Here is a 23,259-nt window from a genome sequence, read left to right as displayed (position 1 = left end):
TGCTCATCCTCTCCCAGCAGATGTTGCCATTCCATTTTCTCTTTTACACCGAGCCACCCTTCTAGAGGCTTAAACGTGAGGAGGAAAACTGTCAGTGTTTATTACCGTGAAAGAACCGTCAGACAGGATCCCGTCCTGAGCCACTCGGGGAGGAACAACAAGCAAATTAAACGAGTCAACAAATGGACATCAACCTCTGCTTCCCCTTGCTCCCTCAGTGCTGCGCGTGTCCCAAGATCATTTCAGCACACAGTCAGTCAGCACAAGCCTTTTCATTATTTCAAAAGAGCAAACTGCTCGTTTGTCAGGCGGCATACCAACATGGTGTATAATTTACATGTTTGTCAGCACTACAACAGTTTTAACTGTCTAACTGAAAGCTTGTTGAGTCGCTATGAATCGGCTATTTAAGGCCCTCTTTCTTTGCAATTTAGCCAATAAGAATTTTACAAGGTGCACTAACCTTTACTACTTAGAAGACTGAGTTAGTGGAAGTATACTAATTAAGGTTATTTTGTGGAAGACGGCTGGATCGGATTATATTTGTTGCCTGCTGAGCACTTAGTAATGAACTGCCAACTAGTATTGCACATTTAGTCTAGAGGCGGGACGTCAAATGAGCTGTTTATGCCCTAAAACCCTCCAATATGGATGAAATTAAATTCGACAGTGAAGAGTGGGCCAAAATACATCCAGATGCAAAAGACTCATTACCTGGTATTAAAATTAACGGTAGCACAATTAGTTGCTTCTTCAGGTTTGTTCGGAGAGATTATTTTCTGTTAATAAATCAGATCATCATCAGGAAACTTCATTTATAAAGTTATTTCTTTCTGATATTAAAAGTATTGGAAATCTGTAAGAGGCAAATACATGATAGCAATGCTGATTAAAAATCTGTTCATAAATGTTTTTTTTACATAGTGGAGAAAACGTAATCGACATGTTAACTGTAAAAACCAACCCATCCTAAATAGATCAATCAAAAATATCATTGATACTGAAAAGTGTCCTTCTGAGTTTCCCAAAATGCTAAAAAAGCTTCCAACAGACCCCACGTTATAAGAAAACAAATCCTTCCTTCCCTCCTTTGACACTCTGCCTTGGAGGCTGGACAAAGATAAGCAGAGACAATATGTCAAGGTGTATGAGAGGAGATATGAGTGGAGCAGCCAAGCACTGTTATGATTCTGCTAGCAGCTGGGCTGGTGAGATGCGTGAGCGGTGCTACAGTAGCTTTAATGTTTGGTCTTTAATGTTGCCGATTTGGTGTCCCATTAAATCCCACGCTTTCTGAGGTGGACAGAAGAGTAGACACAGACCGATGCTTTCATTATCACATATTTTATTGAAGGAGTGCCCATGAATGTGACAACCCAAACAGCTGAGTGCATAACTTTTTTAACCTTTACCTGACTGTTTTCCGACACACACCCAAAAACACGCCGATCGTGTGCATTTTCAGGCACGTTGCCCTTCGTAAGGAGTCTCACACTGCAAGTAGTTAGAAATTAGGAACACAACTGAGCCACTGTTCTCATGCTCGGTGGTTTTCAAACAGACCTCCACAGGAGCCTGGTTTCAAAGTAAAGGACAACTGGTGGTGGCGTCGAGTGTGTTCGCTTCATCAGGAGGCATGTTGAGGAAATCTGAGTCACAGTTTTGAAAGGTCCTGTTCGGAGGTGTTTTTTCCCTCCATTGGAGTCGATGTTGCTTAAATAACACTGAGTGCTCTCTCTCTGCCTGTGGCTTCATTAACTGAAGACGGAGAAACGACCCTTGAAATAACAAACTCACAGCTCTGGAACCGAGCGCAAAGCGAAGTGTTCACACAACACATTCATCTCTGTATGTCAAAAAAAAACCATACAGACGTGAATAACCTGAAAGTGAGGTGTTAGAAAAAAAACAAACAAACAAATAAAGCAAAACTCTAAACCAAAATGGAAAGGCTTAATAATCTCAGAAAACAATCGCTGAGTTATTCAAAATACATACATAATGCGTATACACTTTTTGAATAAATACATTTCAAAAATACAAATACATTTCTTCATCTTTCCGTACTCCTTATGCTATAAACAAACTTTAAACGCTTTAATGCATGTTTACAACTTATTTCTCCACTGATTTTATTACTTCTGTGTAAAAAAACTGCATAATATAATAATACCCATCATCTCTGTCTCACTTCCACTGGGATTCAAACTGAGGAAATGTATGCAGACACCATGGAGTAATGTGACTTAAATCTTTAAACGAGTTCTTAAAATATATGAGCACAGGTCAGAAGAATTTCCGCAGAAAGAGTTTTGCATATTGTTTTCCTAATCTGTAGCTTCTGCATATCGCTTAAAGCTGGTAATGCTGATTAATGAGTGGAAGAAGTTCTGATGGTAGGAGAATAACACTCAGAGAGACCGTTTATAACTTTGTTCACATTCGGATGCTTCCATCAACTAACCTTTCACTTGAGAAAGCCAAAAATGCTGATTTAATAGCTTTGAAAGCTTCTGATTGGTTCATTCACAACAGAGTTAATTGGAGGCACACTAGGGGATGTATTTGAAGGCAACACCTCACGCTGCTTTGTCGCGTACCAGCGCAGAAAAAAAATTAAATAAAAAAAACCTATGAAGATATTAATAAGAGACTTGTGGATCTCCACAAGTTTGGTTCATCCTTGCGTACAACCTTCAAATGAGTGGAAATGCCTCGATCATTTATTTGGGTTTGGTAATGTCCAGGCATCACACAGCTCAGGAAGAAGGCTGGTTTGTCTCCCAGGGACGAATGTAGTGAGAAATGTGTGAATTAACCATAAAAGGACAGTGTCCTACTGTCAAGCAGACAGAAAAGCAATACAAAAACAATTCAGATTATAGTTTGCAAATGCATTCAGAGAAATAGTTTTTGCAAGATGTCCAGTAGTATGAGGAAATTACTTTTACTTGGCCACTGTTGTGAGAAGAAACTAAAACATTGATCAAAAATGTTAGTAATCTATTGTTAGGACCTTGTAGAGAATACCCCCAAAATATTTCATCCAAATCTTACACTTTAATGGGTAATTCCACAAAATATTAAGAAATAAATGCACATTTCTGAACTTGACGAAAAGACAAAAAATCTCAATAATGTAACTTTAACAAATTAAAATAATTGTGCTAATGCCAATTGACTAACAGGAGCCAAGATTTAGTCTAATGTTTATATCTGGTTTAACTAAGTGTGTAACTATCTGAATTTCAGAAGACTTTTTTTTTTTTTTTTTATTAGAAAAGTCCAATAGCTTCAATTTTCAATTAATGACTTTGGAGGAAACAAGACAACATTTGGGGTTAGGATTAATGTGTTCCAACTTAAAGCCCAAAGTGTCAAATTCTCATACCATCAAGTGTTTGCCTAAGAACCCATTGTATTTCTCACTCATTATTTAGCAAAAAAAAAAAAAGACATTCAGTGATCCCAGCCAAAGAAACGTCCTGTCATCTGGTAGAACTTCATGTTGAAGGGCCTGTAGAAGTCCCGTAGCCTCTGCACCACCTCGGGATCAATGTTCGGATGGGTTCTCCCTTTGGTTTTTCCCAGGCAGTGGGGCTTACTGCTGCCCTCTGCCTTCTTGAGGCACGGGAATCCCTTGGTCTGGTTGAAGTAAAAGTGTTTGTCTGTGATGATCCTCTTGAGGCCCAGGAAGTCCTGCACGCGGCCCAGCTCTCCGGCCGGGTCGCTGATCAGACGCTCGCCGCTCACAAAGAGGATCTGGTCCATGGGGAAGTACTGCAGCCAGTTGTCCAGGTGCTTGGCGTAGATGCCGATCTGGATGGCGCTCCATGAGGTGTCAATGAGCCCCGTAGTCCTGTTTTTGAAGGTGAGACTCTCAAAAGAGGGAATATCGGGCTTCTTAGACAGAGTCTGCGTGTAGTCAGAGATAGCTCTGGTGACGGGGTCCCTCACTACCACGATCAGTTTGGTGTCTCTGGACATGGCCGATATCCTCGCTGGGGCCTCTCTGGTCACAAAGTAGCTGGGCGTTTTCTCCATGGTGATCTGGCCCTCCAGGGTTTTCGGCATCAGATCCCTGAGAGATGATAAAGAGAAAGTAGGATATTTATTTGATCTGCACTTTCGACAAAAGCACAATGCAGAGACGTCAGTTATGCTGACAACACCTGAAAAGGTACTGCAAAATTTATTGAATATGACTGCCGTTTTGACTCTTTTTATCGAGTTCCCAGAGAGACTTTCTTTCCTTCTGCCATTAGCACAGACTTGCACAGCTCTGCCCCTCCCGCACCCACTGCTGTGCACTGCTGGTCAGGTAGCTGAAAAAAAAAATCTTCCACACTTTCCTGCACTTACCGGAAAATGTTTATCTTTTGCTACTTTCCCTCTGCTCAGCGGCCGTAAGGACAGTGACCTTAAGCAAAGTGAGTAAAAGCAGCCCATGAATGATTAACGTGCCCTCCCTCTACCATTTAGAGTCTCTGCAGAATACAGCTTTAAAATTCACCAAAGTACAGAATGCAAGCGTCAATTATTCATTTGCTTGCCTGGTGTTGCTCGAAGTGAGGACGGGCAACAGCTAAGCGGCTTGGGCTGTTATTGGGGTAATTGAAAAAGTTTGCACACCTGTAAAAAAAAAAAAAAAATCTGCAGAGATTACGTAGAGGAGGACGACTGCAGATTATTCAACACTTCAGCATGTTCTTTATAGGATCATCCAATAGTAAACACAAGCACACATGATCAAAGGACAACAGCTTGTGCCTGCCAGTCAAGATGACAGGCACAGAACCTTCTTTGTTGTCCTGAGGCTGTTGTACAATCATGCTCCGTTTAACATACATGGAAGAAAATGAGGCAGAGGCCACCGAGATGTTTGCTGTCGCTGAGCTTCGCACAAAAAAAACAAAGACGTTAACTGTTGTGACAAATGTGATGCCTGGAGCTGCTTAAGGCTTCGCTCGAACACTGTTTGTAATTACTCCCACCCCCAGGCTGACGTGTACACCTTCATCTGACACACTCTGTGGCAGGACAATGATGTAAAGAAAAAAACCTTTCTAATCTGGCTGAGATTATTCTGGCAGTTTTTGCTCGGTATGAAACAAAACAAAAACAAATGTACTTTCAACATTGTTTCAAGGTTGCTAGTGCCTTTACTGTACTTTTTAAGTTTTGACTACTCCTTATTATTGGTTTGTAATTTTGCCACATACTATGAAGACATGGTTCGGTTTCTGGAATATGTCAATATTTAAAAATATATATATATGTATTTGAAAACCGCAATTTTTTTTTGTTTTGACCGTTTGTTTTTAAATATAAGGTGCATTCATATGTGTATGGATAGGATACATAATAGCTACAAAGGCTCATTTTGTAAATCCCCATATTATATGGACATGGGCTCTTTCCAATTTGGGTTGATAATATTTTTAGTAGGTGGTACAAGAGATGATGTTTCCCAGGATGTTTATAGTCAGGTTGAAACACATCTTTTGAGGATATAGTTAAGATATTAGGTGAGACACTTATTCAAAAAACAATGTCCTACCTCCCCAAAATGACGCAACATGCAGGAGAAAAACAACTATGGTCTTATGTCTCCTATTTCAGGAATTACTTAAATTCTATAATGGAAAATGCTACTAAAGGCATGGAGTTTTGGTGAACCATAAAAGCAATATAAAGTGCCCTGCATATTTTGGGCATGAAAATTAAAACCTTATAAGTTACTATGGAATAAACCTATTTACTACACTACTTAGTCACAAGTACTTTTTGAGAGTAACATTTCTAAAAGCCAGATGTCGATATATCACAGCACATCCGGTCTTTGTGGCTCAGTATGCTGAGTGGCTCTCCTCTTTAAGGAGCCGTTCACGAGGTCAGCAGAAGAGGAACAGGAGGAAAGTGGTCGATAAGGGCAACAGCACCAACAAGGGTGCACCGATGTCTCGACATCAGCCTGCAACTCTGACCGTGACCCAACCTCCAGAGTCCTCTCAGTATCTGGGACGTCTTCCACAGCTGTGTAGCAAGCAACTTGGACAAGGCTCCTTTCCTCTCACATTAGCTCTGGCTCATCGCACCAGAAGTACACAGTGAGGCCGTACGATGGTGCTTGAAACAAAAACCAATGTCATCTGGGACTACAAAGGCTACTAAGCTCCTAAGCCAATGATAAAGAGCAGTGAGACTAATTATTGATAAACTGGGACTTGCAGACGCCAGCATGTCTGAATTCCTTCCTGCTTATTTTGTAATCATGCTGATTCGGGAGCGACTTGAGGACCGTAAAACGTATAACTCTGCAATGAAGAAGAACATCATTGTGCTATGAAATAGACATGAGTCTGTCCAAAAGGAAGCATCCATACTTGATGGTGTGCGTCCTGCTTGCTCTGTGGTCGACGCTTTCTCATCAGTGATGTGGTGGAGCTGGGAAACTCAGGAGGGATCCTCAGAGTCAGGAAGAATGTGGTATGTTGTGATCAGGACAACACGAAGACGGCCTTGTCCAAGCATGGAAATCGTAAACCACTCGTGTATTCAGCTTGATGTAGGGGGAAAACTATACTCTTGTGGAATGCAGTCATAGAATAAATACACTACAGGTCACTGTATGCAGTGCTGTTCAAAGTATTCACTCCCTTAAACCTTTTTGCATTTTGTCACAACCACAAACTTGGCCAAAAATGGGAAATCAGAAGGAAGTCATTCTGTAAAGAAATTCATTCAATTCAAAGAAGTCCCATTTGCGGTTAGCCAAAAGTGAGTAAAGGAGACAACCCAAACATGTGGAAAAGTGATCTCTGGTCAGAGGAAGCAATTTTATTGGTTGACTTTGATTGTAAATATCTGGGTTTTTTTAACACAAAACACTGTACTTAGGAGAAACGCTGCACATCATCCTGACCACACCTTTCCCACAGTGATATGCCGGTTGCAGCATCATGATGTGAAGATATTTTTTCTTCAGGGAAGTCAAGTGATCCTGGAAGGAAATCTGTTATCGGCTACAAACAACTTTCAGCAGGATCAGAATCCTAAACGTGCAGCCAGAACTACAGTGGGATGGAATGTCCAGTCAAAGTACAGATCCAAATCCACAGACATAGCCCAAGAAGACGCAATTGCAGCCAAAGGTGGTTCTACAGAGTATGGACTCAAATAATGCCCACCTTTGGCACCTTTTTAGTTACACATTTTATTTTTTTTATATTTCTAGAATGAACTACTGCCTGTTCTTCTATACATTAAACAATAGAAGAATAGACTTTGTGTATAGAAAGTGTGTTCTTTTCATTTACAAAAAAAAATAAAAAATCCCAAAATTTGGATAAGCCATTCCAAAATGTGAAATGGTTTAAGGACAGTTCATATTTTTGGTTTGAAGTATTTCGCAGCATGGCTTCTAAATCAATCCTTACATTTAAAATAGAACAAAAATGGGTGTGTCAACACATGCCTAATGCATGTACAACTCTTCAGTTTCACACTTCAAAAGAGAAGCAATGAACACTGTTTTTGTTTAACTGAAAGCAAATTAAGCCTAAGTCTTTCTTTCCACTGTGCAGCAGCAGCGAGCAGCACTTTCCAAGGAAAACCTCAGCGGCTTTAGTACTGTAGGTGATGTAACAGATGACAAAATGTCCAAGCGCCCGAGATTTACTGCAGCTCCCAAGTCTGCTTTTTGATGTCTTTACAGCGCTGCTAAAATACAACTCCCAAAGCCCGCTGACGCAGGAAACACAGGCAGCGGGATCCGTTCAAGACACAAGACGCAAGCTCCTAAATGAAACGCAGCAGTCTTCACTTTAAATCAGTTTCACTGCGCTGGCATGTGTGTAGGAGCTGCAGTGAAAAAAAAGGCAAATATTAAGAGTGACAGATGTTTACAGCATAAACAGAGCAAACAGTTTGTGTACATGACAGAACATTACAAACTGTAATTTTACTTATATGGAACCAACCGTTTGAAAACGAATGTCAAGAGCATCGCTACTCCCAATTACAAAAACAACAGGCAATCCATCACTCAATGCACCCCTTTGTAAGCTTGTCTATAAACTAACCACCTTGAAATAAAGGCTCTGACGCATCATTGCTTTTCCCAATGACCGAGTTTTACTTGCAAACTAATTCCCTCTGCAGCCATGTACAGCCTGTGACTCATGTCTCACCACAAATGAACAAAAGAGTGCATTAATGGCATTTTTTTTAAAACTGTAAATCATGTGTATGCATTAAACATTTAATGAATTAGCACTAAGTAAAACAGAATCAGCTCCAACTGGGCTCCCTTCTTGTTGGCTATGACCTTTTAGTAAGCAGTTTGGATCTCAGCCAATGTCTGTCAAGTGAAAGGAGTTGCAACAACACGGAGGCAAGTGGGCATGAGGGCTGACCACTTCTCCCCCCACCAATCTTTGGTTCATTTTTCTTCCTCTAGCAGGGAGCCCTGGCAGGCATAAAAACACTCCCACGGCGTGGCCCTGCCACTGCCACCAGATAATAATCTTGTAATTGGCTCAATATTTTTGCTATTTTGAGGCGACGGGAGGGCCCAGTACCGCTCTCGGTGGCTCGGACTCAGCAGATATTTTCCAGGTCAGCGGATGCAAGCGGAGGTCAATGGGTAAAGGAGGAGGAGGAAGTAGGGGATGATTTAGAGTAATGACCGATGTGCGGTGGTGGGGGAAGCCCACTCTTTTTAGCTTGGAGCCCTACAGCTTTCTCAGCCTTGCGTGAAAACACAGTACTTCACCTGCCGTGTGAGCTGTAAGCACCGACTGTGCTGCCATACGTAAAGCAGCTCAAATGAAAACATATGAAGTGCTAGAGGAAAAAAAGTGTTTTCCCCATTTTCAAATTTATTCTTTTTTGTCTTTTGTCACACTTAAATGTTTCAAATCTGCTATTTGTAGATGAGCAGAGCATAAACTAATAGCAGTGTCCAAATGGTTTTGTTACTTGAAAGAAAAGGCTGCCAAAACCAACCAGACCCTATATGAAAAAGTAATTGCCCCCTAAAACTAAAAACTGGTTGCGTAACTGGCAATGAGTCTTTGACATTACTGCGGAGGAATTTTGGCCGACTTGCCTGTGCCGATTTGTTTTATTTCAGCCATAATGGAGGGTTTTCAAGCATAAACGTCCTGTTTAAGGGAATGCGGCGGCATCTGAATCAGACTTCAGTCCTGACTTTTTCAAGATGAGTCTAAAACTCGTTTTTCAAACAAATCGGAGGTGGAGGTGCATCGTTCAAGTGCACTTAAGCTTAAAGTTGCCAAATGATGGCTACTGAATAATTTTTTGGTTCAGAGCAGAATTTATGATTCAAACAATAACAGCAAGTCATCCAGGTATCAAAGCAGAAGAGCAGCATCAGACCATCCCCACGGGCCAGCTTTAGATGTTGCTCTGGGTATTTTTGTGATGAGTCGACAATGAACTCTTTTAGTGAATTTGGTTGGCTGGACAGTCCTCAAAAATTCACCACTGTTCCATATTTTTCCATGCATGGGTAATGCTATCGCTTAGCTAAAAAAAAAAAGTGTGTTGTGATAGCGGCTGAGTGAATGCAGCTCTAGTGTAAAAGGTTTCTTTACTTGTCTGGTATGACAAGTAAAGACACGTTCAGCCTAAAAAGAGGAAAGAAAGATACTTTTCTGTAAACCCTACAAAAACTCCTTCATAATCTCCTTTTGTCTGCAAAAGTACCAAGGCACGGCTACTAATACCAGCAAAGACTAAATTAAATGAGACTCAACTGACTGCAACTCTGAGATTATTGAGGGATGCAACAAGACATTGGCTTATGACCCGAACCAACTGACTTTATATCTGCCATAGCATTGTAACAGTTGCTGGGCTTTCAGAAAACAATGTTTAGTGAGGAAGTCACTAAACAGTTTGACTAATATCCTCAATAAGGCAAAAGATATTCTTCTCACATTTGACCATTTCCTAAATAAACAGAATGGTCAACTTACAAAGTTGACCATTGTGTTTATCACTGCCATTTAGTTTGGCCAAAAATTGTAAATAAAGTCTGATACTCTATTCTGATAAGGTTATCTGTAATACAATGAGCCATGTTATCTAAAAACAGCAATCCTATTTGCTTTGACTATAGTGAAAACTCTGATGGGAAGCTTATATTTGATATTCTTAACATCATAAACTATAGATCTGTTGAAAATACAGTCCAGCACAATATTTCTGAAAAAATATTAATTATGCTCCAACAGAAATAAAACAATGTTTGTGGGAAATGTAGGGAGTTGGGAAGTAATTCTGACTCTTTAGATAAGAGAGCTGAAGTAGGAGGACACGGTGAACTCTCGTCCTTTAAGAAATAGCAACCGAAACCAACATAGAGGACACTTTCCGATAAGCGTGTTTAAGTAAATAAAAATGACTGCTTTTCAACAACAGGAAATGTGCTCTCAAAATGATGAGTCGTTATCTTTGAAGTTAGACAAAGTGGATATGAATGGGTTTCATGGAGGCGTTCTAACTGGGTCCAGAGAAGGAAATTAGGCTGAAAATGAAAAAAAAAAAACAATAACAAGCTGAGATGACTGATTTGATAAAGCTTGTAAGCATTAATCATTTCTCCTTGGTATTAAAAAAATGAATGAAGATGAGAAGCTGAAATATATTTTGCATTTATCTTCAGATTCAGGTTTAAAAAAATAAACATGGTTGCAATTAGATTTTAGTTAGTGTGGCTCCACTTGCAAAGTTTCTATTTTGTTTTCATACACACTTAAAATGAAAAATAAAGGACAGGAAGATAAAAGTGGTCCAAAATGAGCTATTATTTGTTTGACATTTATTGATGAAATAGTATTTTATAACCCACTGCGATAAAACATTCTCTTAAAGCCTGTAAAATGCATCTCCAAGCTGGAAATGTGCCTTTCGGCTGAGCTGAGGCTTTTCTCTTCTTTTCTTTTCTTTCTTTCATACCATAGAAAAACCACTATGTGATTTCGTAAAACATTTATAGTTGGCTTTGCAGCTTGTTCTTATAAATTTGTCAGCAGTATTTTAACAGAATCAGTCTTCTTTTTCTTCTCCCCCAGTATATTGCGTAATGGGTAAAAGAAAGCTTTATCTTTATGGCCACACGTTGAATTATTCACCCGCCTCTTTGAAAGAGTGATTGAGGGATGCAGAGTGGTTAGAAAGATGCGATTAAGTCACTTTGATCCACAAGTTGGATCCACAGCCTGGATCTGGAAGTCAGATACACTGACTTCCTGGAAGTCAGATCCAGGCTGTGTGTCAGAGGTCAGGAAGGTGACGTCCAGAACTGAGCTGGAAAGATTAGTAAGAGTAACGTGACAGAAACAGTAGAAGACATGATTTAGATGTTTGGAGCAAATTCAATAAGATATCCATCTGAACCCACATCTCCCACTAGGAGATTTAAAATGTTTAGAAAATTTAAACAAAAACCTAACAAAGTGGAAAAATTCCTGTGTAAAATTTGAAAACCAATTCTAGTGTGTTCTCATAGTAATTACATTTTCGTGTAGTTATGGACACGGGCAAGCATACAGAACTGATCATTGGTATTATATTAACTTAAGCTTCTGAGATGTGTGTCAGTCACATCAACTGATTGTAAGTCTGCTGAGCTAATTTAAGAAAAATAAAAACTATAAGACATGAACATCTTTCACACCATTGCACAACTTAAAGTTTCAAGCAAAGTCCAAAGGTTTACTTCATCCTTGGGGAACATAAAGTTGTCCAACGAGTCTCAGTTGATCTGGCAGATTGATGCAGCCAGCAAGCTCAGCCGACATTTCCACATAAATACAAATCTAGCCACATGCATCTCACTAACTTGTTAGCTTATCACCACTTCAAGGATTTATTTTTATTTTAACAAATATATTAAATATTCTCAGCACAGGTAAAGGAACTTTTACTGACTATAACATCACATAGTCTCACTTTAGAATTATAACTTTGTATCCAAAAAGGATACAAACATTTTTAGCAAGAGTCATTCTGATTTGCTGGCCTTCTAAAACAGTTTGTCTGACTAGCTTGTTAGCCTCCTGTCACTACGACGATTCATTTACATTTTCACCAGGCTCATGATGATAAATTATTTTCATTTTTATAAATGATAAAAAACTATTTATGTATTTGTTCATAACTTTTATTGTTACATAGAAAAAGTGTGGAATTTGCAAGCCTAAAAACATTGTGCCAAAAGCAAAGCCGAAGCTTTGATTGCAAGCCAAATTGAAAACTTAAACTTGTCACATCAGTTCTGTCAGGAGGAATGGGTCAAATTTCTAGCAATGTTTGATGCAAATTGTACAGTTAAAATACAAACAGGGAAACATAAATTTTTCTATTTAAAGAAACTAATAATTTCTCTCATTTTTTCAAAGTTAAACTGGCCTTTTGAGATGCATTTGAGTTGGAGATATTGTGCATAGGCAGTACAAGTAAAAAGAACGTAAGATTACTGATTGAAGTGTCTGAAAACCCAGAAATCTGGATTAATTTAGCATTAAACCAAATTGTGACAAAAGTTCAGCAGTACATATAAACCTAAAGGAGCTGTGTGTTACATGAACTGCCATCACATAGGCGGTGTGAGGCTTTTCTCAGAAAGCACTGCTATTACTTTTTCATATTTCTCTGACCCAGTTCAGAGCTACAAGCAGCTCGAGACAGAGCTTGTGGAAATGACACTTCAGTGGGATTGGCTTTGGATAAAAGCTCTCTGCCATTTTTTCATTCTGCCAAGTCAGTTTTTTGGGACTCAGCAGCTTATAAGAGATAAGACACCTAAACTTGGCTTTAATGCCAAAGCTAATTTTCAAGGTATTGTGGTTTGAAATGTTCCCTCATATGCTAAAGGTGGTTTCATTAGGAAGCATTAGGCCAGTGTGCAGCCCTTTTTATCTTTTTCTATGGTTTTTAGTGTTGAAACAATATAGAAAATGAACTCAAATAGGACTCATTTCATAGGGTATTTAAATTCCCCCTTTAAGCCTGATCTGAAAGGAAAATTTCAAAGCCCTGTGTCAAATTTGTGAGCAAAATTAAATATGAATTTGTTCAGCGCAAAATGGAAGGCTTTAAAAGGGTCTACTCTGATAATTAACCATAACAAAAGGCTTGGTCTTGTGTCTTTTGGACCACTGGCACGGTGAATTATAAGCTGCTGAAACTTTCAATATGAGCATTTGAGACTTTTTACATGCGACACATAGGCTGTCGCTTGGAAGATAACTGCTGTGTGCCACATCTCTGCTGGCCCACATCCCACCTGAGTGCCTCCACTGCTGCAGCTTTAGCTGCTGTTTGTGTTGAAAGACGAAGGGACGGCAATATGAGAAAAATCCCCACAGCTTGTGATTTAAATAATAAAAAGGCAAACTCTAATAAGTTAAGTAGAGGGTTTGATCCTTCATGAAACAGCTGCTGAAATGATGAGCTGGCAGATAGACAATCCCTTCTCCATGACTGGCTGGTACTAATTTTAGATGATTAGCTCCTAAATTTTAGTTTAAATTAAGGGAGGAAAAAAAAAGTTAAATGGTAAACTGCCTCTACTTCTAGAGCGCTTTATCAATTCAATCAAGACTGAGCACCTGGAAAGAACCCACACATGCACACACAAGTTATGAGGTCCCACAGGGGTCTACATTAGGCCCACTACTGTCTTCCTTGAGCCTTGTGTTAGTAATGTTAGGAAGTGTTCATTCATCCAGCTAAACTAAAACAGCTTCTTATGTTAATTTTCTATTCACTGCAGCGACAGGCTAAATGTTGACCAATAGCTTTCATTTGACCTTGGCATGATTTGAAACTGCAAAATATACAGTACATTTTTCATTACTAAAATATCAGTATCCCAAAAAACCTCCTGGATTGCCGTCAGTATTTAGCTATTATCTACTGTATGTAGCACACATCAAACCCCTCTACATTAGATGTCTGGAGATGTTTGTTGTTTAATGCAGCTGGTAAAAATATTAGGAGGCATTAGGAAACTAAAAGTTTATTTCTTTGCCAAAGGAGCAGATGTGGCACGGTGCTATTTGAAAGCTTCCCACAGCTCAGTACAAGTGGATGATACTGGAGTCTGTTCTATTTTATGATAATGGATCATAAGGATGAAGAAAAACAAAGGAAAAGAGGAGGAGCTGGGTGTGGTGGAGAGTGTTTGTTTCCATGTGTGTGCTTGCATGCGTGTGTGTTTGGTGCTACATCAGACAATTTGTCTCCTTATTTTACCACACAATGCATATTTCAACAAGAAGAAAAGCTTGTGGAGACAATGTCATTTTCAATCTTGCCAACCCCTCAACTTCAATGTGTCTGCTTTTATCTCCAGGTATTTTCATCCCACATCCACAGCACAGATAAGAATATCAATGCATTGATAAAACTACAGTGGCGCATCCACACTCAAAATCAATGTCCGGTACGACACCTAATTAAAGCAAAAAACCTGACAGGTTGATTCTCGATGGTGTAGTACAGAGAGCTGCTAACCGCCTGGGATTTTCTAAAATAGATCTACTTCTAAGAGGGCTTCATTGTTCTGCACAAACGTTGGCATATAGAAGCCAAAATTAGTCAGGTAACTTCTTAGCCAAGAGTGCTGGAGTTAGATGGGCTGCCAGATTAGTTCGCTGTGAACCCAGAATGTCATTCCTCCCAGACGCCGTTGTCTACCTCACAGCAGAGAGCTGGTGTAGGTTTCAGTTGCCATCGTCCTGAATTTCATTAGTTTTTGCTCTCCTTCAGCCCAGTGTTTCTTGATCTATAGACAGAAGAACGAGGAAGGTAGTAGAACATAATTCCTACTTGAAATCTGATAGTTACAGCATAATGAAACCCAAATATTTGACAGTAAAATTTAAACACTTTTGGGAGCACATGGAGTCCAGAGTGTAAGCTTTCCATAAAAAAAATTAGGAAGACAGCAAAACTGCCTTGAAGTACAGGCTAACCCTGAAGATCAAGTTTCTGTTTAGACTGAGGTTGAAAGGGGGGGCGGGTGGGAGATACTTGATGGAGTTATGGGTTAGGTGTACACCGATATCACGGAGTGTAAAAGTGATTACTGTCTCTTCTTCTTTCTGCCTCCTCCCTCTTTCCTCCTGTCTGCATCCTTCAACTCCCAGGCTCAGAATACAAAGCGCCTGGCACATCAGAGTGATTTTTCTCATCTCAGAGCCAAGCCATGGCCAAAGCACACCAGGAAAAGCTTGAACCCCTTTCTGCTATCCCTGCACCGCAGACGAAGCAGAGCAGGGCCAAGATTAGCATGTATAAATGCTCCCCGACTTATCTCTTCTTCTGATGTCAACATGCTTGAACAATCTCAGCAAGCTTTCGCTAAGATTCTGCTGCCAAAGACACAGGCAGAAACAGATCAAGATTTACACACCCTGGTAGCTTTTAATATTTGATAGAAATTTTGTGCGTCTCCTCAAACTTCCTTGGAGAATAAATAATCAGCGCGGTGATAATAAGTTACCCAAATGATTTATGCTCACTGGGGGTGAGAAGAAATGCGGTTCAGGAAGGCATGCAGGGAGGAGCCGGGGTTAAAGACACGGTCGAATGCGTTATTTCCATTTTGCGTCCCCTGCATTATCCATTAAATAAATAGCCTGGGGAAAATGGAACTTCACGCAGCTCGTTTCTGTTGAGGCAGCACTGTTATGCATAACGAACAGGTGATGCAGAGGTGTCGAGACCGCTTTGCTATCAGCAACAGTTGCCTCAAGCTTGCTGTGGCTGCATGCAGTGCCAGCAAGGTGGGGAGGGATAGAGAGCAGGTTGTTTGCTGATAGAAAAGGTGAAAAATGACCCAATGTGGAATGTCACAGGAGCTAAACCGACACAGAACAGCCAAAGTGCAGCCAGGGGGCACCCGGGGAAGGACTGTGACCCAGAATCCAACAAACCTCCAGTGAGAATGCAGAAGGCCCCATCATGGCTCTGCTAAACCGGCCACGCAACAGGAAAACACCTCCTCTTTCTCCCCAGGCTCCAGAGAGGTAACTCTATCTGGGAAGCTGAGTTGGAGGAAGTTAATATAAAGTGCAATGGAGAAGTGCGGCGTCTGAGGAGCCGCTGACAACGTGCTAATGTTTTAACCTGTCAGCTCTCTGTAAGGAAAGACGAATGGATCTAGAAATAGAATGTAATTACAAGGCATAACCTCCTTTCTAAAGTTTGGACAATGGATATACTGTAGGGATGTTTTCCTCTTCCCGCTTAAAATTTAACAAGATTTTCAGTGCTAAAAAGACATAAGTAAGATCTTCAAAGTTTACAGAATTCAAGTCATTTTTTTTCACTTCCTTTGAAATATCATACATTTATTTTAACGATGCCATTGTTCTCTGCCTCTGTATGGTGCCTGAAAATCTAATTTCATATGTTTCCTAAGATCCATAATGGGAATATATTTGTATATCTCTCATCTTTGGCAATTACAGTGCAGACCAGTCAAACCAGTAAGAAATGCAAATGTCATAATTACAGAAGAAATCTCAACAAATTTGAAGTCTATATCTCTCCTTTCCTACACCAGACTCAATGAAACTGTTAAGATGTTATCAAAGTAATGATTAAAAACATATTGCCAATTGGTTTGTTTTACTCAAGTAAATAATTTTGGATTATCTGTAAACCAATGAATATTGTAACATCCCCTTTGAAACTGATGCAATGTAGCTTCCTTCACTGCCCTGTCGCTGATTTCAACTATTAACTCTCCACTGGTAAGAAATGTAAGGTAAGTAGAAAGACAAACCAGTAAAGCTCTAAATATACTTAAGCGCTAAGAGTTTAAAAGTGCAAATGAACATTTTACCTGCAGTGTCAAATGATAAATTTGCTGAAGGCTTTTCACACATGATCAACTACAGTTTAAAAGTTACCTCCGGTAGGAATGTTGCCTTCCATTTTTTTTACTCATAAACTTGTGATGTATTTAGGAAGCATTACCGAGTTAAGGCCCATGCTGCTGTTTTCCTGTTATAGTCAATAAGGAATGATCCAATTGTCGCCAAGGACCACCTGATTACATAGACAACCCCCAAACCACAGCTTGTGTGAGCAGGTGATTGCTTGTAGGCTGTGCCCTGGAATATTATCCACAGAGATGGTAAATGAGGTGTTCAAGGGGGGAGGGGACACAGCCCTGATGATTCATGTGATCAATCAGTGGGTTATTTTTCAATATTTCACACTGATGTAATCGTCCTAAAAACACATTAACATTGAGAGAGTGCTCCGCAGAGGGATAATGGCTGTTGTTTGCACTATTACTGAGTCAAACTCTTCCATCCTTGAATGACAGATGTGCCTTAAATACAGATAAAAGCTGTGGTGTGAAGAAATATGGTCAGTCCAAAGCACAATTAGAAAATAAATAAATATAGCATAAAGCCCATAATGAGGAGGGGCTGAGTGTGCATGATTATTCACATGTGCAGACAAACAGCAGCGGCAAACCAAAACGAAATGCATATTAATGCAATTCATATTCATGACAGTGGAATAGAGGCTATTATGAGCTACTTTCAATCACATTTGCATTTACATTAGAAGCCTGCAGTTGAAGTGTAAACCTAGAGAATAGACATACACTAATATTGTTGCAAACATGGTTTTGGTTTACGAGCAAGTCCTCTAGGTGTAGCAAAGACCACACAGGCATATGGTCTGGTTGTTAGTAAAAACTATCTCTACATTCGTGTAAATTAACCCTGAGTATTAGAGCTCTCTTCCATTTTTTGTCTTTCCAAAAACATGCATTCAAGAGGGCAACATGAAGCGCTGGATTTGCACACTGGGAGTTGACTGCCAAAAAGAATGGAGCTTTGTGGACGAGGGGGAAATCCCTCCTGCTGGATTTATGCCCTGTCCGAGCCAACCCTGTTTTAAAGCAAGCTTGATAAAAGAAAGAAAGTAAAAGAAATGCTGGAGCAAAAAAAAATTTAAAGAAAAAAACTGGGCAGTGAAAAATAATATTCACTGCTGCTGGGGTAAATGGAAAATATCAATGTTATAAATTATACGTCAGAAACAGTCATTGAGTTTGTCCATGTATGTTTAAGCTTTTCCAGTAATGTTCACCAATTATTAGATGATTAAAACAAACAAGAACATTAACAATGAGAGGAGATATACCAGGGATGATACTGTGAGCTCTTAATTTAATAAGTCCGATTATACCGAACATCCCTCTCTAAATATACACTGCATTTGAAATACAGTATGCCTGGGCCTGTTATAAAAATATGTCAAGTTTTTACACAGACACAAAAAAATTACATTATACCATTCTAAAACATGATGGTCTTTTTAATGAATAGCCAGAGAAAGTACAGTGACATGAGTTGTCCAAAGATGCCATATTTCCCATACCCCACTTGTTGCTGTGCATTGCTGGTCAGCTGACTGAAAAAAGGCCGAGAAACTTTTTCTCCAATTCACCCGCGTGTGGTCTTAGCGCAATGCTCAGGAAGAGTGCGGTAAATGTCACGGTCAGACAGCGGAGAACCGAGGTCAGGGGGGTTGTCCCATCAGACCGTCAGTTTCCAAAACCACACAAAAAAATCTCGTAAAAGCACACGACTCCACCATTGCGAAGTAAGTGCGACTCCACCAGTCTGTGTCATTTATAATAAGTAAATGTTGTTTTTTTTTTTTTACTATACTTTCGCAGCAGAAAGTACTATTGTGGGTTTCTGTCATAAATTAAAACAATTAGCTCGTAAGGAAAAACCATGCAATAGTGAGAATGTCATATGGGACCATATCTAGAATCTGGGAACCACATAAACTTTTATAGTTTAATTTTCATTCCTCACACAAGATTTCTGAAGTCTAGATGCAAAACTGCATAAATAAATCTGTCCTTTTTATTTGGTTCAGAGCTAAAAAGAGTATTTGTATTATACTGGCAGATGGAAACAACTTAGCTTTTCATGTGGGAACACATTGAGCTGACCAGGCTGTGCAAAGACAATAAGCCTCCAGGATACAGAGTTGATATATATTTACTGAAGAAAACGGAAAATAATTCAGCAAGACCCATACTTTCCAATTACAACAGGCATATCCAGATGTTACCAGTTTTATATAAATAGAAATGTTTACTAAACTTTTAGTTTTAGGCAAAAATTTACCTCACAGATTTACTTTGTTTATACGATCGTTCAGCAAGTAGTCAAAATCGGCCAATTTTCCCTTAATCGGCTCTGACTGGAAGGGAAAATACTTTTAAAAAATGCTGTCTTGTTGAGTAAATGCATACAACTGAAAAATATCACTTTTGTACAAGTATATCAGCAACCAGAATGTGTTTTGATGCACTTTGCTTTGAAATAAGTATAAATCAGATTAAAAAAAATAGACATATGGTTTGGTGAACATTTGTGGGTTGGCTTTGTTATCCATTTTGTATTGGATTATGAACTACTATTTGCATTAGATAAAGCTGCAGCTCTTTTATCTCTGTTATAGACTTGTTAAGAAAATAAGTTGGAATGTGCAAAAAATCTGAATTGGCTGTTTATGCTAACAGTAGGTTGCAGATTCCAGTTTTCATGGATTCCATCTTTTATACCTGAGTCTTCAGTTCACAGATTCAACCGTAATTAAATGTAGATGCTTACTAAACTTTCACTTTTAGAAATTTAACACAAACATATGCACAAGTGGGGGTGAAATATATGTTACAGTAATGTAATGAAAGTATTGCATTATGTCAAAGTTTTACTACTGTATTTCATGGTGGATAATCAGAGTAACACGTTCAGCCTTCTTTCCTGTTTCTTTTAATCGTCAAAGCAGAATGAAGATTGAGTCGATGTGAAACTGACATGATTCCCAATGTGTAGGTTAACATGTAAACTAGTGGGGTTGTTGCACTCTCATTTGTGTTAATCAAACTTCTCTAAGTTGTTTGTGTAATGAAATTACTGCTGCCAGGGAGACCTGGGGGGACATCAATTAGCCAGATAAGCAAAAGATAATAAATCACTTTTTATCAAATGTGCGGTGGGCCTGCCTGTGTGTCCAGTAAACACAATAAAAACAGGAAAAGGTTTTGTTCAGCATTTTGAGGCCCCATAAATCCCAGTGACAAGCACTTTTTTAAAGCTGTGGGAAAAGCTCATTTACATCTGGTTTAAAGCTAAACAAAAAGGATCACAATGATAAGCATTAATATTACTTTTACTTTGGATGATTTATGTCCATGGATATAAGTTTACTTTAAGTCATTGTAGTTTTTCTCATTTCCTATTTAACAAAGATTACAGCGAAGATTACACGGTTCCAGATAATGGATGACTGATGAATGAGATGTGATGGATTCTAATTATAGCTGGCATGCTTTTTTGTTTGTAATTTTTGGGATTTATTGTTCAGGACTATTGTCAAGTCTGGTGGTTCTGCTCACTTTCATGCCTCAGAAAGGGAAAACAAGGCAACTTGGTTTGGGCAGAGAAACAGCATGCCAAGACTCCATCATACTCAGGAGTATTGTGTTTATTCTGTGAGATGCGTGGACTCCGTGCACACACTATCAACTGACGGTTGAGATTTCATAATAGACAGGATTTCCTGCATTTCCTAGGATGTGATAAATTCCTTAATTTTTCACAATCTGAATGGATGCCACCAGGGCAGCCACCACTGGTTGCGCCGACTCTCAACCTTATCACTGCTGTGTTATCTACAAAAAAGTTCAACGTGAACACCGTTTCCTACTGACCAGTTTACTGTGACACCGAGAAACATTTGACTCTGCGCGAACGACCTGATGAGTGGAAGAAGCTGAACAAATACATGATGATTTGTAAACCCCGATTATCTTAAAAAAATAAAGTTGAAATGATAAATTTAGATGGCTACAGTATAGGATAATAACCAAAATAAATATCTATAATCATCACTGCAACAATCACTGTAATAAAATATTACTGTAGTATAATAAAAGTAATGAAATAATTGTTACATTTTTGCTTGAAATTGTTTGTATAATAATAGAGTGAAACCAAGTAATTTTAACCCAAGGTTATCACACAGTGAAAGTTTTACACCACCCCATGTAATGCATATGTTCTCTGCCATGCTGTTGTTTGTAGATGAGAATCTTACCAACCGATGTGAGGTGTCAGCTGTTGAATGTAGAGCCAAGTTGAGTAAAGCACAGATTGTAAATAAAATCTTGAAACAAAACAACTGGTTTATCTCCTGGAAATACATTGTATTTTACTCCCTTTTAAATGTATGTATGCGTAAAACAAGATAGGTGAACTAAACAGGATGCTTTGGCCCGGATGACAGCTATCATCCTCTGAGTACATCGGAAGCAAATAATCATTGGTCACTTCCCTCTGAGACGTGGCCATTATAGCCAGAGGTTTCCCAGACTGTCCTGAGGGGGAAAACAGGTTGTAGCACAGTGCAGCACAGAATGCTGGGAGTAAGCCAAATGTCTCCACCAGGTAGCAGGAATCTCACATGAGATGACAGTGGTGTTAATGGATGTGATCAAGGCAGCTGGGTGAATAATTCAGTCCTGCTAATTGGCTAAATTAATAAATAATGCAAGGTCTGTTTAAGGAGGTGCAGAAGCTGCACGCGTATCATCTTATTGGAAGGAGTTTAAATGCTTTATCTGGTGCATCTGTCTATGCTGGTGGCTAAATAAGCGGCTTCCTCCTCCTTATTGATGCCTCGATTGCAGGCGAGGACGTGCCTATGTGGGACGAAGATGTCAAAGTAAACAATCAGCCTGACAACATAATTACATAATAACCCCCGACCCCACCGCAAATTTGATGCTTAAATTGTCTCGGTCTCATGTCAAGTCCCACAAGGTTCTATGCTGTCACAGCAGCAGTTCCCTCTGACTGTGGCTGATCCAGAACCAGCCGACTGCACAGATAAAAAAAATTACTGCATTTATGTAAAAACTAGCAAAGCATGCTATTACAAATTCCTCGCTTTAGATCTCATACCAGACACTACGGCTGTAAAATCTACCTAGAGGAAAGAATTTTAAGACATGAAAGGAGAGCAGAGGTGTGTCTAGTAAAAAGAAAAAAAAAGATACTGGAGAGAAAGAAAACATAGATTTTACAGTAAAGTTGATTTACAGTATATGACATGTTCAAGGTATCTAATTTCCAGGGGGTGCATAAAATGAAAGTATCGTCTCTGTCTCCTGGTAAATGCCTCCAAACTCCTGTAGGGATCCTCCAGGAAACAATCAATACGTTGACGTTTGCTCGAAGGATTTCTGACAATCCGAAAGGATCTGTTGTAGAGTTTAATGGGATCTTTGGACATGAGAAAAGCAGAAACAGAAGGCTAATTTGATCGCGGAAGCCAATCAAAGACTAAGTTTGTTTTTGTCAGAACTAATGCTCAGACCCGTCCAACAAAACAAACAAAAAAGACTCAGATTTCCAGTTGTGCCATTCTCTTTCCATTTTCTGCTGGACTAAATATCACTCTGTGAGATTTTTAAAGCTTTAAATATTGTTTAATTGTGTTTTTTAGACAAATTTCTGTGACTTTCACAAAATAGCTGATGTAGATCTCTACAATTTAGGTGACTACTGAAGGCAATTGGCTACACTAGATGTTATTTAGGGGTGTCAAAATAAAGAAGGACTGAATGCAGAACGCTTTTCAGGAGTTTATGATAAACAAATATGAAAACTATGTATCCTTTTCCTGCTTTGTAATTATGCACCACTTTGTGTGGGTCTATTACATACAAGCCTAGTGTAGCACAATGAAGTTTATAGTGTTATGAAAACGTTCGAGGTATGTAAACACTTTCACAAGACACTGTTTATGAGTATGGCAATGGTCTCCTTATGTGATTCTGAGATAAAAGATATTTCAGAAAATGAAGGATTATATTGTTAACAGGAACATTTTTGTCAGAGACAATTCTAGAATTTTATTAAAAAATTAACAGCAGCGTATTTCGTACAGATTTTTTTATCCTCATTTTCCAATTCCTGGCTTGCAACTAAAGAAAAAAAAAGTGCCTCAAATGTCTCATTTGCATGCAAAACGTAATTTTAGGCTAGAGAATAATGGCATAAAAACAGCAGAATTCCATGCATGTGTCTTCCTTCTGCTATTAGTTGGACATGCTCGTCTGACAGCAATCTCCTTCCTGCCTAATATACAGTCAGACCTAGTTAC

At 39.2% G+C, this 23,259-nt stretch overlaps 1 protein-coding gene across 1 annotated transcript in view; it reads right to left on the bottom strand.

Annotated features, from left to right (window-relative positions):
* Positions 1-1,325: 1,325 nt before the first annotated feature.
* LOC116726596 (heparan sulfate glucosamine 3-O-sulfotransferase 3A1-like) overlaps positions 1,326-23,259 on the bottom strand; it is a 34,151-nt gene continuing 12,217 nt past the window's right edge. The window contains exon 2 of the mRNA XM_032573371.1: positions 1,326-4,081. Coding sequence (XP_032429262.1) covers positions 3,460-4,081 — 622 coding nt within the window. The 3' untranslated portion in view covers positions 1,326-3,459. The remainder of the gene's footprint in view (positions 4,082-23,259) is intronic.

The sequence above is a fragment of the Xiphophorus hellerii genome, chromosome 10 (assembly GCF_003331165.1).
Source record: "Xiphophorus hellerii strain 12219 chromosome 10, Xiphophorus_hellerii-4.1, whole genome shotgun sequence".
In the NCBI taxonomy this organism is placed as follows: Eukaryota; Metazoa; Chordata; class Actinopteri; order Cyprinodontiformes; family Poeciliidae; genus Xiphophorus; species Xiphophorus hellerii.
This window is presented reverse-complemented; position numbering and strand designations above follow the sequence as displayed.